The 14,475-nt window shown below is 42.0% G+C and overlaps 1 protein-coding gene across 1 annotated transcript in view; it reads left to right on the top strand.

The window, feature by feature from the left end:
* Positions 1 to 14,475, top strand: part of SNX18 (sorting nexin 18) — a 61,201-nt gene that overhangs the window by 30,165 nt on the left and 16,561 nt on the right. Inside the window, exon 2 of the mRNA XM_059492697.1 lies at positions 11,066 to 11,133. Within this exon, the coding sequence (XP_059348680.1) occupies positions 11,066 to 11,109 (44 nt within the window). The 3' untranslated portion in view covers positions 11,110 to 11,133. The remainder of the gene's footprint in view (positions 1 to 11,065; positions 11,134 to 14,475) is intronic.

Below are 14,475 nucleotides of genomic sequence, written 5' to 3'. Positions count from 1 at the left end.
TACAGGGCCAAGTAGAGGGGCAGGAACACCTCCCTTGACCTGCTGGCCACACACATCTGGAACCACCCAGGATCCCGCTGGGCCTTCTGGCCAGCAGGACACACAGCTGGATCATTGTCAACTTGTTACCCACCAGGATTCCCAGGTCCTCCTCAGCAGAGCTGCTCTTCAGTAGGGCAGCCCCAGCCTGAGCTGATATTTGGGGTTATTCCTTCCCAGGTGCAGGACCCTGCACTTGCCCTTGTTGAACTTCACTAGGGTTCTCATTCTCTCCACCCAGCTCTCCAGCCTATCCAGGTCCCACTGAATGGCCCTGTCTGACATAATAGCCAATATTTCATGTGTGAATTGTGGTGATCCTGCATGGTGCTAGCTCAGGCAGTAAGCTCTTCTGAAACCAGTGACAAGGTTTCGAGTGTCGCAATTACTAGGAAACGAGGCTGAGTTACGGTAAACCACAAACTGCAACATATTCTTTCTCACCTTCTTCAAGATATGTCTTTTTAACATAATAGAAGTTTAATTATCAGGGTATTTTGAAGTGGACTCTATGCCTGTGTCAGGGCTTGCTGATGCAGTTGTCACTGAGTAGCAGTAGCAGGTATCTACTTTCAGGTTGAAAGAAAACAAATGATAACAAACACACTCCCTAGTTCTTGCACATTTATTTATCAACATATAAGGAAATTGGTATCCTTCAATAAAATGAAAATATTAAAATCCTGTTGACAGCAGTATCTCCCAGCTATGATTTGTTGGATATTTATTGCCCACACTGATGGTTGGCAGCAGATGCCTGCTTTTTCATTACTGGCACCTCCCTTAAAAAAGAAAAATAAGAAGAAGCTAAACAGACAAAAACCACAAAACACACAAAGAAACAAGTAGATATTTAAATGAGTCTATAACACACTGATGCAACTCTTCGCTCAGGTTATAATTTCATGTGTTAACTAGAATAATAAACATAATGTCAGTATATCTATACCCCCTGTTCAGTGCTGAGTATTTAGGTAATTTTGTCATTCTCTTCTGCTAATTGTTTTGTGGCTCGCAGACTTTGAAATAGTGCATTTTCTCTCTTATCATACAAGCTGGAAGAGTGCCCAAAGCATATTAGCTCATCAGCCAACCATTTCTACCTGCTGCTCACTGTCTGCTACTGCTAAATATATGCTAATGATGCTATCTGAGCCTTAGGATGAATTTGTAAATTGTGCTTATGGCAGGGAAATGAATGCTACTTACAAAGGTGACAAAGAAAGCAGCTGCTTTTAGATGAGATGAATCACCACATTATATTTTACTCTAGGGTAATAAATTATATTTTCAGTTTTGAATTTCTTTTTTGGAAATGTGATTATAGGGCAACAGTAGCATATGAGAAACCTTTTAAAGTCTCCTGAGGCAGAATAAAGAGACTATAATAGATTTTTTTTAATGATCTGATATTTAAATACATACAAATCTGTTACAATATGAGTTTTTTAGAGGACTTTTATATATTGTGTTGCAATTTAAAAACTGCAGCCTTGGAATACTCTATAAGGCTTTTTTTCTTTTCTTTTTGTTACTTTTCAACAACACTGTGCAATGGTTGGTATGTCTGAATTACTTATGTATAAGATATATCAAAAGCAATTAAATAATATGAGAGCAAATCAAGCTAATTTGAAATTCCAATGTGCTGTAAAATAATGCAGCCTCTGTTAAATATGTTTGGTATGAAAGAAAAATAAGCCAACTGTAAGTACAGCTGGAGTTGGAATTGTTTAAACATTTTTGAAAGATTACTGAGATATTTAAAAGACTGTCTGAAAACTTGGGTTCTGCATTTCACAAAGATGCAGAGGAATAGCATTTTGGAAAGCTCTGCTGTTCCTCTTTATTTAGTGTTTTTGTAGTGCCAGGACAAGTCGTGCCAATGCCCTTCCAACATGCTTTTTCATGCCCTATCCCTCAAACCAAAACAGGAACAGAAGGGGTGAAGGGAATCAGCCAGACACACAGAGTGGGTATTTTGGCTGTCCCTGATGGGTGTCCTAGGGCACAGAGTTGCTCTCCCCTTGCCTGGCTGCTGGTCCCAGCAGTTCCCAGAGCCAGGCAGTGCCACAGGCTGGGCTGGGAGGCAGAGTCCAGCTTGGGGGAAGTCCTGCAGGAGTCTGCAAATGAACCATACCCACAGCTGGCTACTCACTGGGAGCTGGGCTGACCTCAGGTACAGGACAGCATGTCACCCTGAGGTGCAGAACTGCTGTCTCATGGGAAGACCAGCTCTAGTTCTTAAACCCTGTTCACATGTAGTGTCCTAAATGTGCTGGATCAGTCAGACTGATCAGTCAATCTGGGAAAAAACAGAGTCTCAATAATTTCTGAATAAGTCATAGAATTTTCTTTCATATGCTAAACTACTGGAAATAGAAACTTTTTAATTTGTCTTTGCTAAGGATGAAACAACATGAAAGTACTTTTGAAAATATTTCTATTTAGCCACAATAAAATACTTATCAAAAAGCAATGCCCAAAAATATGAGCAGGAAGTGTGACTGAGAAACAGGAAAAACATCTAAAGAAGTAAACTTAGGACACCAGGTATTTCAGTCACACAAACATCGCAGACCATGAGAGAACCACAGTGGCAGGAATCATTTTAACCCACAGTAATTTCTGGAGCTGTGCTTAACCTCTCATAGATAGCACTGAAAATCACCATGTGAGTTTTCACAGAATCACAGAATATCTTCCTCCCTTGTGGGAGGAACCCACAAGGATCATCAAGTCCAGCTTCTAGCCCTGCACAGCACCATCCCCAAGAATCACACTCTGTGCCTGAGAGCATTGTCCAAGTGAGCTCTGTCAGGCTGTGATGTGACCACTTCCCTGAGGAGCTTTTTCAGTGCCCAAACACAATCTGGGGGTAGAACCTTTTCCTAATAGTCATCCTAAACCTCCCCTGACACGACTCCGGGCCATTGCCTCAGGTTCTGTCACTGCTCACTCAGAGATGAGATCAGTGCCTGCCCCTCCTCTTCCCCTCCCAGGGAAGTTGTAGCTGCAGTGAGGTCCCCCCTCAGTCTCCTCTCCTCCAGGCTGAGCAGACCAAGTGACCTCAGCTGCTCCTACAACCCAGCAGCTTTAAAAGAAAACCCAAGCTTTCTCAGTCCCTTCACATACATCGTGGTTGGAAGATGACTGTGAAATGTTTTGAGTTCTTTGTGAATGTGTTCCTATTAGAGAATTGTTATGGAAACCTAAATATCTCCAGAGACAAGACCTCTCTGCTGTGTAAACCTGTAGCCCTGCAGTGCAGTACTGCCTTCCAGCAAGAACCCATGAGCTCTGCAGGAGCTTTCCAAGGCCTCGTGACTGAGACTCATCAGGTTCGCTCTGTCTGAATATCTCTTGACTTGCCTGCAGCTCTGTTTTGCTTTGTTTAACCTCCAGTTAACCAGGTGCCTGTGGCTAATTCCCTCTACTTGTGTTTATCCTGTACTTGTGTGGTACAATCGTGCTTTTACACAGCTGGCAGTAGCAAGCAGTGGCACTGTGTTAAATGAGATGTTTAAGGCTCTGCCACACAATATGAGGCAAAGAAATAGAGGTGTGGTATGACAGCAGAGGATGTGAGAAGTGGAGATACAGAATTCATCACAGACTTAGGGGGGTGGAGCAGTAAGAGATGGGCCACAGGTCTGGCACTTGACACTCACCGGTTGTCCATTTTAGAAATGTGGATCCTGATCTGGATTAATCTAATTTGACAGCTAACAAAGGGAACATGGAAATAATATCTAACATACATAAATAGTATTATATGTAATAAATGCATTTGTAAAATGAAGCCATAAACCACAAAAGAAAGGTAAAAAATTGCTTTGGAAAGCATTAAAAAAACCCCCTCTTATCCCAAGTGCATATCAGGAAGGAGGAAGAATCCAATGTCATGACCATCACATTCCTCATGGTGAGTGACTCCAAGGGCTATGGTTGATGCTGTTATTCTCTCCAGTTGGTCCAGAGTTCCTGAAGGTCCAGAGGAAAGTGGAAGGGTGAGCATATGTCCAAAGAAAGGGGTAGAAAATATTAAATATGTGCGTGACAATTTTATTATTGCTATGATTGAGTCTTTTCCTGTACAGAAGAGCTCTAACTGCATTCCTGGTCTCCTTTCTCCTGCAATAATAACATCTACAGTCTTGAATTGTAGATTAATTAATAATTCTTGAAGTAGACCATGAAGATTTTTGTTGCAGTAACAATAAATTCTTGGCTTTTTTTATGTATGTGTCATGCTTTCTCTTAGTTCACAAAGAAGATTTTGAACATCATGGTGTATTATTTCCCGCACAGAAGGCAAAGAAATGTTTATTGTCAACTGGGGGGTGCCTAAGACAAGGTAGGGCAGCACTCTGAGCTCATTGCCCAGTACTGACACTGACTGCATGGCTACACTGGAGCTAGCACCCTTTAAAAGTTGATTTACCCGGTCATATTTTCAATTTGAAAATTCTTTTGCAGACACTGTTTCCTGAAGAAACAAGATGTTTCCAGTCAAGGGCCTCTGTGGAAAGCAGAGGAAAGCAACATGCCTGTTGCTCAGTTTGGGTGAGCCCCTCCCTCTTGCTGAGTCCTGCCTGTCCCTTTCTGGCCCAGGTCTGTGTCTCTGGTCTGTCTGGGTCATCCCTAATGCTGACCATCAATCCTTGCCCATATCAGAGTAAAAGGCACAGGAGAAAAGGACAAATTTAACTTCAACCATTCTGGGAGGAAAGCAGGCTTGATAATAACCATGCCAGTGCCTGCCTGTGGGAATGGGAGGGCAGAGATTTAGCAGCCATGGGAGACCCCTGGCCTTGATCTCAGAAGGCAGAGTGTTTTGTCTCTTCCCTGGCTCTGTCTCAAGAGCTGTTATTACCCACAAAGTATCTCAAGGTAAAAATACTACTCTCTTACCATTAAAGGCGCCATGCTGAAGTCATGTTAGGGTCTCCAAAAGGAAATTTTGACCATGTCTGAAAGACTTGGACCTCCATTTCTGGAAATGATGTGTTTATATATTGAACTGAGGTTAACCGTGAAAAGCAGTACTGTGCAGCCATAAGCATCAGAGGACCAAGGAACAGCTTGAAATGTCAGGCAGGGAACAGTAGAAAAATCTTTACAGTTTTGGCAAAAGGAGATGGAAGTGGGAAGAGAGGTTTTTATTACAGATACCATCTGATGGTAGTTTTACCAGGAAATAACTGTATATTTATATTTTTAGAGGCAAGTCTCCAGCCTAATAATACTACTATTGCTGTCTGCTGAGAGTTGCTGTGCCTGTGAGAGTCCCATACACTGAGCAAATTGCCATAAAGCAGGAACTGTGCTGCTGTGCAGAAATGAGGGCTTCACTCAAACAGGTGAGCTCGGGTTGCTGTAGGTCTATGGAAACAAGCATGCACAGATGTTAGTAGGCACAGAACAAGGCAATGGAATAAGCCTTTATTTTATATTGCTTTTTCTGTTGTCTGAAATATCAGGACCATAATTTCAAGTTATGAATGCCTATGTAGTTACACGTGCATGCCTACATTCACATTCATTCTCTGTACTTTGAAAATAGATACTCATGCAAAATAAACTCTTGTGCATAATTATCACCAGAGGATGTGAACTACTCTGATTCCTGACCGCTTACAATGAAATGTCCTCCAGCATATTCACTGCACAAATTTTCTATTTATTTCCCTTCAAGTATACACTGTTTAAATCTTATACTGATTTGCAGTTTCCTAGATTCAGAAGTTAATTACACCAACCTATATGTTGCCATATCTTGTATGCACAGTGCTTTGAGAAAGTACCAGAATTAACAGCAGTATCTTCAGAGGCTGCTCTGAGTGTAATAGGTTTGGATGTATTTCTCAAAAAAAAATCCACTTGCTTGGCATTTGATGCAAAGGGTTAGAAGACACACCACTTAGCCTGAAGCATGTAATCTGCATCTATATTGACTTTAGAAAGGTTTTGTCTCTGAATTTGAGTTGCCACATCCAGGCACCTCTTGAACACTTGCAGAGATGGTGACCCCATCTGGATTGGAGGGCAGTTCAACTTGTTCAGGGACACACAACAACAGACCCCTTCCCAGATCTCCCAGGTCTCCACAGTGTTACCTGCTGCCAGCACCTGCTGGAGCCTGTGAAGGACTCCTGATCACAGTTTACAGAATACATTCTTTATTAATATAATAGAAAATTGTGGCATGTTAAAGTTCAAAGATTGATGGTGATAGTATTTGGCTGCAAAAATATATTCAAAGCAATAAGCAGACCAGCTCTAATCTCCAGTAAAAGTTAGGTCCAGATAATAAATCAGCATGCATGAAGTGCAATTCTTACCCAGTGGGCATTCCCATGGGAAAGAAGACATGTTCACCCTGTTGACTGATCCCAGAAATTATGATGGAGTTTTCTTTTATTTCTCCCCATTTTAACTTACTTTTATACCGGTTTTGCCTTTAAGGAGAGCTTGAGTGACTCATCATGCATCATGTTCACTGGGATGTGGTTGCACTTGGGAAGTGGGTAATCCCATTCTGGGAGTATCATCTGCATTTCACCCTATAATTTCTCTACTGTTATTACTTCTGCTAGACTGTGAATACAACTTCCATGTTTTCTCTGATTTTAGCCCCAGTCATTTTCCCACACCTCCCCTGATGCAATATAAAGACATTTACTCCATCCTTTCACTTAAGACATGGCAGAGGAGACTGAACCTGCCTGGCTATAACCTCCTTTCAGGGAGTTGTAGAGAGTGATAAGATCTCCCCTGAGCCTCCTTTTCTCCACACTAAAGAACCCGAACTGCCTCTGCACCTCCTTATAAGACATACTTTCTAGACCCTTCCCCAGTTCTGTTGCCCTTCTCTGGTCTCCTTCCCTCACTCCAGCACCTCAATAGCCTTCCTAAACTGAGGGGCTCCAAATTACACACAGCACTGGAGGTGTGGCCTCAGCAGGGCCCAGCACAGGGGGACAATCCCTGCCCTGGCCCTGCTGGCCACAGCATTGCTGATCCAGGCCAGGATGCCATTGGCCTTCTTGGCCACCTGGGCACAGCCTGGCTCATGTCCAGCTGCTGTCACCAGCACCCCCAGCTCCTTTCCAGCCACTCTGCCCCAGCCTGTGGAGCTGCCTGGGGTTGTTGTGACCCAAGGGCAGGACCTGGCACTGGGCCTTGTTGAACCTCACACCACTGGCCTCAGCCCAGATCCAGCCTGCCCAGATCCCTCTGCAGAGGATCTGCAGCAGATCAACAATCTGACCCAATTGGGTGTCATCTGGAAATTGATTGAGGGTACACTCCATCCCCTTGTCCAGATGATCAATAGCAGTAATAAACATGACTGATCACAGCACTGAATCCTGGGGAACACCTCTAGTGCCTGGCTTCCAACTGGATTTATTTCTATTGACCACCATAAAATCTTTTCTGCTAAGGCCGATGTGAGTGTATTTTTTATTCCTTACTGAAATAACAACCCTTCGAATTTACCTTTATTTAGGGCCTATTAGTGATTTCTCTGTGGATGTGACAGCCTGGTCAGAGAGCCAGAAAATGGGATTAATTTTCTCACAGTGGACTTGAGAGACTTTTTAGGGAGTTGTAGAGAAACGATGATAGCTTGTTAGTATAAACAACCTGCAGGTGGTGTTTTCCTGCTCTGTTTTTCTGTTCTTCTCAAGGACTGCTTGTGAGAAAGACATTTTTGTTAATTAGCCAATCAAGTAGAATGTGTCAAACCTATCTATAAAAGAAGAGAATTTTCATATTGAAGCTGCTGTTGTGCAAACCAGCCTTCTGGTGAATTTGTGTCATTTCTTGCTCAATGGTGACAATTTGTCTATCTGGACAGGTAAGCAATCACTGAATTTAAATTTGTATTTTAACCAAGAGACACAAAAATGTGATAAAAATGTCTTCTGTCCTTTTTGCAAATGTAATTCCAGGCAACTGAGATAAATGGCTTCCATGTATTTCCACTAGATTTGAAAGACTCATCACATACCCTAAATTTTTAGTCCCTAGTGCTGTTATTGTCATGGTGGTCTAAAATGATAAGAGAGTCAGCGTTCATAAATGTAGCAACTAAGATTTGGAAGAAAGGAAACAACATCAACTCATAATTTTTGGGACATGAAAAATCTTTCTCAACTGCTTCCTCAGGACATAATGGGGACAGCTGCATGCCCAGAAGCACACATTTGTCTCCAAAGTAGCATTACTTTGATAGAAGTTTTTACCTCTTCCTTCCTTCCAAGGTGGTTTTACACCTGGTTTATTTTTTGAAAGATTATTATCCAAAAGGTATCGATCAGTAAGAATTTTTTTTGTTTCTATTAGGTGTGAAAGTATTTGAATCTCAGCTAGAACAGAATCTGCACAGAATCTGTTCTGAAGCAAAAGACAGGGAGCTGCCCCCACATGATAATACAAAGTAAATCACAGAATCAAAGAATAGCCTGAGCTGGAAGGTCCCCATACTGATCATTGAAGTCAAACACCTGGCCCTGCACAGGGTAACTCCAAGAATCACACCATGTACCTGATAGTATTATCCAAGTCTTATGTGGGAGAGAGTGCTGGATTGAAATGTTGATATGCCATTCCATAAAGGTACAGCTGAGATGTATGGGAGTATGAAGAATGTTATGTTGAAAACAGATTATGCCTTACCATTCCATTCCATTGCATTGCTGAGCTAGCCTGTCTTTAAATTCATAAAGGTTTGTACTAGCTGGGTGTCTCAGTGGGTGTCAAGGAGATGAGGGTTCAACAGTGACCTGTTACACATATGCACAAGCGGGGTCTCCTTAAACATGGTGGCTTTCCAGGGCCAAATACAAGTATGGTGTATGCCTTCTTGGTCTGAAGGCAGTCCCAAATATTGGGATGCTTCTTCAACCATGCAGAAATCTCAGGCTCTGCTCAAGGAACCTGATTTTGCTGTCATGTGAATCACTATGAGAAGAGGGCAAATCTGTCCCTGGAAAGGGAAACCTTGAGATTTATATGAGCTGACTCCAGTCAGAGTAGCTGCAGAGTAGCTGTGAGTGAGCATTATAACTCGCTCACAGCTGCAAACTGTCATAATAATTATGACAGTTTGCAGCTGTAATGGATGATCCCATGTGCCTTGTACTGCCCAGACCCTGTTACTCACATAATGTTAAAACTGTAATAGGCTCCTTAATATATAAAGTGGAGGTTGGTGTCTGGAGCAAGAGTGGGAGGTCACGGTGCAGGCTGAACCCCAGTGCTCTCTACCTCCTTGCCAGTGTATGAAAACTGCCATTTAATTGATGTTTTACTAAGTGAAATGTATTATATTTGATACTTCCACCAATGCATACTTGCAACATTTTTCCTATCAATATAAATATTTCTTGGAAATATCTGTGGTTGCTGTAAATAGAACGAATACACCAGATATAGCAGACTAAGGCAGAGTCTAAGTATGTGATGCTTTTACTGTAAACTTTGCTGAAAACTAAAATGTGTACTTTTTTGTGACTAAATAAAAAAGAAAAATGTGAGATCTTCACTAGTATTGCAATCAAAGTACTGGAAACATTTTAGTGGTACTCGAATCTGGCAGGGATTAGCAAATATTCTATACAAGTTTCCTGCATTAATAGACTGGCTGCTGCCCAAACTGAGGCTCTTCTGTTAAAATAGACACTGTTTTAAGGAGATTACTCAGCAAATTCTTAATTTTTAATAATTAAATTCTAATAATGAAATAAACAGTGTAGTCAAGAGACACCCTCCCAAATCTTTGCAATGTTCATGCAACAATAGCAGACAAGAATGTATGAGGGAAAATTACATTCACAGACACCAGCAATAACTAAAACGGGTTCCTTAATATACAGTTTTTTCAGCAGGAATTTGTATTTTGTGTGTTGGCTACTAAGAGAGCTCCAACTTTTCCCCTAATAAAGGGAAAATCTGGAAGAGTTGTGTTGTTTATGAAACATAGATTTGACTTTGTCTCCTAGACTGAAAATTTATTGCATGATTTGGAAAGGGACTGCACAGAGGTGGAGGAGGAAAGCAAGGAAAGAAAAAGGACAAAAAGAGATTCAGAGGCAGACATTATTCAAAACCACAGTCAAGGACACAGCAATAGTAGGTTAGATATTAATAGGCTGCTGGATAACTTCATTGCTTCAAAATGCCGGTTAAGAAATCACATTTTATTCTTGCCAGAAGTTACTTCCCACAAAGAATGTTTTCCTGAAACTTTTTCCTTACTTTATAATCACTGAAATAAGAAGAAATGAAAATAAAGAAGCAGGAACCTTCTCTTGTTGAGGTAGCTGGCAATATCTCCAAAACCAAAAAGTTAAATTCTCAGGAACCTGAATTTTTCAGAATAAAGTCCCCTAGCCAAAACCCCAATCTCAATGGTTCTTGTATTTTTCACACTTTAAACCCCTAATAATGTGTTAAAGAATCACTTCAAATTAGATGTTCAGAAAGATAATAGTGCTCAGTTGTATTGTGAGTTTAAAAAAGTCCTAGAGGGAATAATTTTCTATAAAGACAGATAAATTTCTGTATATCTTACTTTAGACAATTGCTTGTTTTCTCCCTCATTAGCAAAGCCCTATTTTGATATATAGATCAAATTATTGCCTGTCCACCTTTAAGAAAATCCTCCTCTTAAATCTGAGAGATAAAAAGTGAACTAATTGCAAACACATCCATGATAGATTTTAAAAGCTGGTGTTTGTTCTGAAAGTCATACTGCCAGGGCTAAAGTTATTACTAGAAAACTAGATACTTTGGCATGTATTTGTAAGAGACATTACTAAATCAAAACAGCTCTGGCCAAACTTGGACACTGCATTAAATGGCTTCTTGATGTACTCAAGTTGGCATAAGAAGGAATTCTTTTGGCTGGTTCCAGCATTAGCTGGGGGAAATGAAAACTGTATGCAAAAAGCAAAAACTTCTGCCCTTGCAGTCAGAGATGCTGTCTCAACTCCTCTCTCTCTGCTCCTCTCCCCAGGCAAAGCTGCCAAATATCAGAGGGAGCACATCGGGTTGCAGTGATCTTTCCACAAAGGGAACGAGCTGGTAAGTGTTAGGAATGCGTTGTTGTGGGGTAAGGTGTGTTACCATGCAGATGGAAAGGGAGCTGCGGGGTGCCAGGGCGTGCAGCAGTGAAGAAAGCGGCCAAGATGGGCCACGGACAGGGAAGAAGTAGATCAGTGACAATATGGTTCCAAAGCAGGCTGGCTGGAGTCAGGCAAATCTGCAGGTCAGAGTGCAGTCTGCCCAGTTTACGGGAACTGCTGTCAAAACCGTGCCAGACAGGCAACTTTCTCTGATGGCACGAGCATTCTTGTCCCCCTTCGGAGCAGCAGCTGGAATGGGACACAGGATGGGACAGCCAGGTTTGGGGGCAGCACAGCTCCTGGAGAAGTGGCTGGGGGGTGCCTTTCACACATCTGCTCACACAGCCCAGCTGCCAGGGGTGCCTCCAAATCATTCACAGAGTTGGTCTGAGCTCTTTAAAGAGAAGCAGGATGAGACTGCATGGCCTGAACAAACAGTGCTACCACAGTTTCTTGTCTCTTTAGCATAAAAGTATAAATAGGAAGAAAAAATAATTTATTTCCCCATTTACTTCGTTTTAGCAATCAATAAGGGAAATGGACCTGACATATAAGACAAGCCACAGTTTTCTATCTCCGAAACACACTCCAACAAGCCATAAAAGCCTGATATAAAGGAATGGATTTGGATCCCTGGTTATGTCCCAAAGAATTAAAAGCAAAATACAATTTTTTCTTAACTAAGTCTATCCTACCGGAATGCCAAGAACAACACACCCTTGCATAAATGGGGCATATGCAGAATTCCTTTAAAAGAATAGAATACTCCAGTGATTCAGAAACATTAAATTCATTGAAAATGTTGATGTACTGTTCCAGAGAATGTACTGGAAATCAATACCCTCACAAATGTATATTGGAAGAACAGAGCTGTAAGTCCAGGGACATGGTTTACTGATGTACTTGGCAGTTCTACATTAATGATTGGACCCAGTGATCTTAAAGATGATTCCCAAAGTAAATTATTCTATGCTGTTCTAATTATTTTCACCACAACTGTCTCAAAACAGCTCTAATGTGCTGAGAACATCTGCAGCCAGAGACATGGAGAAGTCAATAGAGTCTTGACACTAACACTTCTGCCAGAGATGAGTGATGGAAGAAGTGAGGAAGCCCAGTAAATTGGAGGGAGTTCATATATTTCCAGTTTGGAATAAACTGGAGCTTTTAATCTTTATGAGTAACTGGTTGTTGGCAACCAGTTTAAAGCTGATGGGTCAAGAGTGCCCCAGGATCAGATCTCACATGCAAGTGCAATCTCATTAAAACAGCTCAGCAGACCCAATGTGTGTCAGATTATTCCTACAGAGCAAGAATAAAGGCAGTAATTCCTTGGCTCTTCTTTAATGTCTTCAGCACTAATGAAATCCTGCCTACGGTAGACAAACCAGTTCAGCTGAGCAAAGAGCTATCACAGTCCCGGTGAAACTGCTGAAGTGTTTGTGGCTGGCAAGCCTAGCTAGCATAACATCTGGTATGAGAAGGAATCCATCACATAAGCAAAGATGAGGCATGTCACTGCTCAGAGACAGATGGGATCCATTTCCCCACAGACTGTGAAAGCTCTTTTTCAACAGCATTTGATTGAGATCACTTAAGTGGCAGTGCATCAGACAGGATAAATGGTGACCTAGCCGCAGTCTGCCACTCCATCCCTGCTGCCAGCTCAGCAGGTGAAGATGCAGCAGGACCACTCTGAGGAGGAAGGGCAGGTGTGGGCACATGCATCCAGCTTGCAGAGCTGTGGAGCAATGTGTCAGTAGGCTGCAGGGCTGCTCTCTCCCCCTCCATCCAGACACAGAGCAGGATGCTGCTGACTCAGGGATCCACAAGCAGCTTTGCATGGCTTAGCTGGTGTTTGTATTCTAAATCTCTCTGTTTTGCATCTGTTTTGCCCACACAGCAAGGCAGCAATAAATAACCATAGTAAAAATGATGAGCCATCAATCCATCCTGTTCCCATGTTCCACAAGGTGGAACAGGAGAAAGAGCCTGGTGTGAGAGCATGATCACAGACATGGAATTGGCTTGGCAAGGGCACCAGTGTGCACTGAGGCTATCCCAGTGGTGGGGAGGGGTCTCTGGGTAATGACACTGCTCCCACAGTACACCAAATTAGTCAAAGATCAAACAAAGCCCTGATGTTCCCTCTAATTCATACTCATTTAAAGGATGTTTCTGTGTGGTTTTGGAAACTAAGGCAATGAGCTGAATTTTGAGGAAGAACATTCTAAAATTACTCTTTTAAAGGACTTTATTGGTCAGGTTTTTATAATAGCACCCAGAAGAGTAATTAATACAGAACTAAATAGAGATTATTCAAAAAGAAGTTTGGCCAGGAATCAAAAAAGACTATCAGTTAACATTAAAAAAAGGCTGATTTATGTAATTGTTAGCATGGCTTGTGCAATGCTCCAAACAAATGAATAGAAGTCAGAATACAGCTGCCTTTTAAATCCATGCCCCAGATAGGAGACAGACACAGGGGATTTAGTGATTTGATCATGCAGAATAATAATCAGCTTTTGGCAATTGGATGAAATGTTGTTGATTATGTGTACTATTTGTTGAATGTTTGAGGTGTCCAGGGAGGGAAGAGTTTCCATGTAATTTAAATATGTATTGAATTGGTATTGGAGAAAATATATAAGAGAAACAGGACCAGCAAAGAGCACAAACAGAAAATTGCCCTGATGAGGAATCTGGGCTTTCCATTTCAGAGCAGATTAAAAGTATTTGTGCTCTATCAATTGAGAGTCTACAGAGGAAGATTTTAAAAGATGTGGAACACAGATTTGTTTCCCTGGAGCCACCCTTATCATACACAAGGTCTGCAAGCACATTTAGTGTGTAACTCCAGAAACAATACCCCATTACATAAACCCAGATGTGCAGTGCAGTGGTACCTTTCCCAAGGCAGCACTGTTCATCTTGGATAATCCACTGCTACATATCTGAATATCTCTGGAGATTTGATTGCTATTTGTGGCTACTCCAAGGTACAGCAGCTGCCAAAAGCACATAACAAGGCTGCTATAGCAGAGGCCCCCGTAGAATCTACACACTCAGGCATCCTCCACTGTGGAGAGGGATGCTGTGTGAGGAGGGGCAGCGAGGCAGGGGAGAGTTCTTGTGTGTGCTACACCACTGCCACTGCAGCATCTCCATAGCAGCAGTGGGGCGGTGCACAGCTGCCTGAAACCAAAGTTGGAAACCTGGGCAAAAAAGAGTGAGACAATGCTTGAGCACTAAATGAAAAACAGAAGGAATTGGGGCATCTCCAAGGAGTTTGTCTCAATTA

The sequence above is a fragment of the Ammospiza nelsoni genome, chromosome Z (genome assembly GCF_027579445.1).
Source record: "Ammospiza nelsoni isolate bAmmNel1 chromosome Z, bAmmNel1.pri, whole genome shotgun sequence".
Classification (NCBI taxonomy): Eukaryota; Metazoa; Chordata; class Aves; order Passeriformes; family Passerellidae; genus Ammospiza; species Ammospiza nelsoni.
Note: the sequence above shows the minus strand (reverse complement) of the source record. Positions and strands in the feature narration are given on the sequence as shown.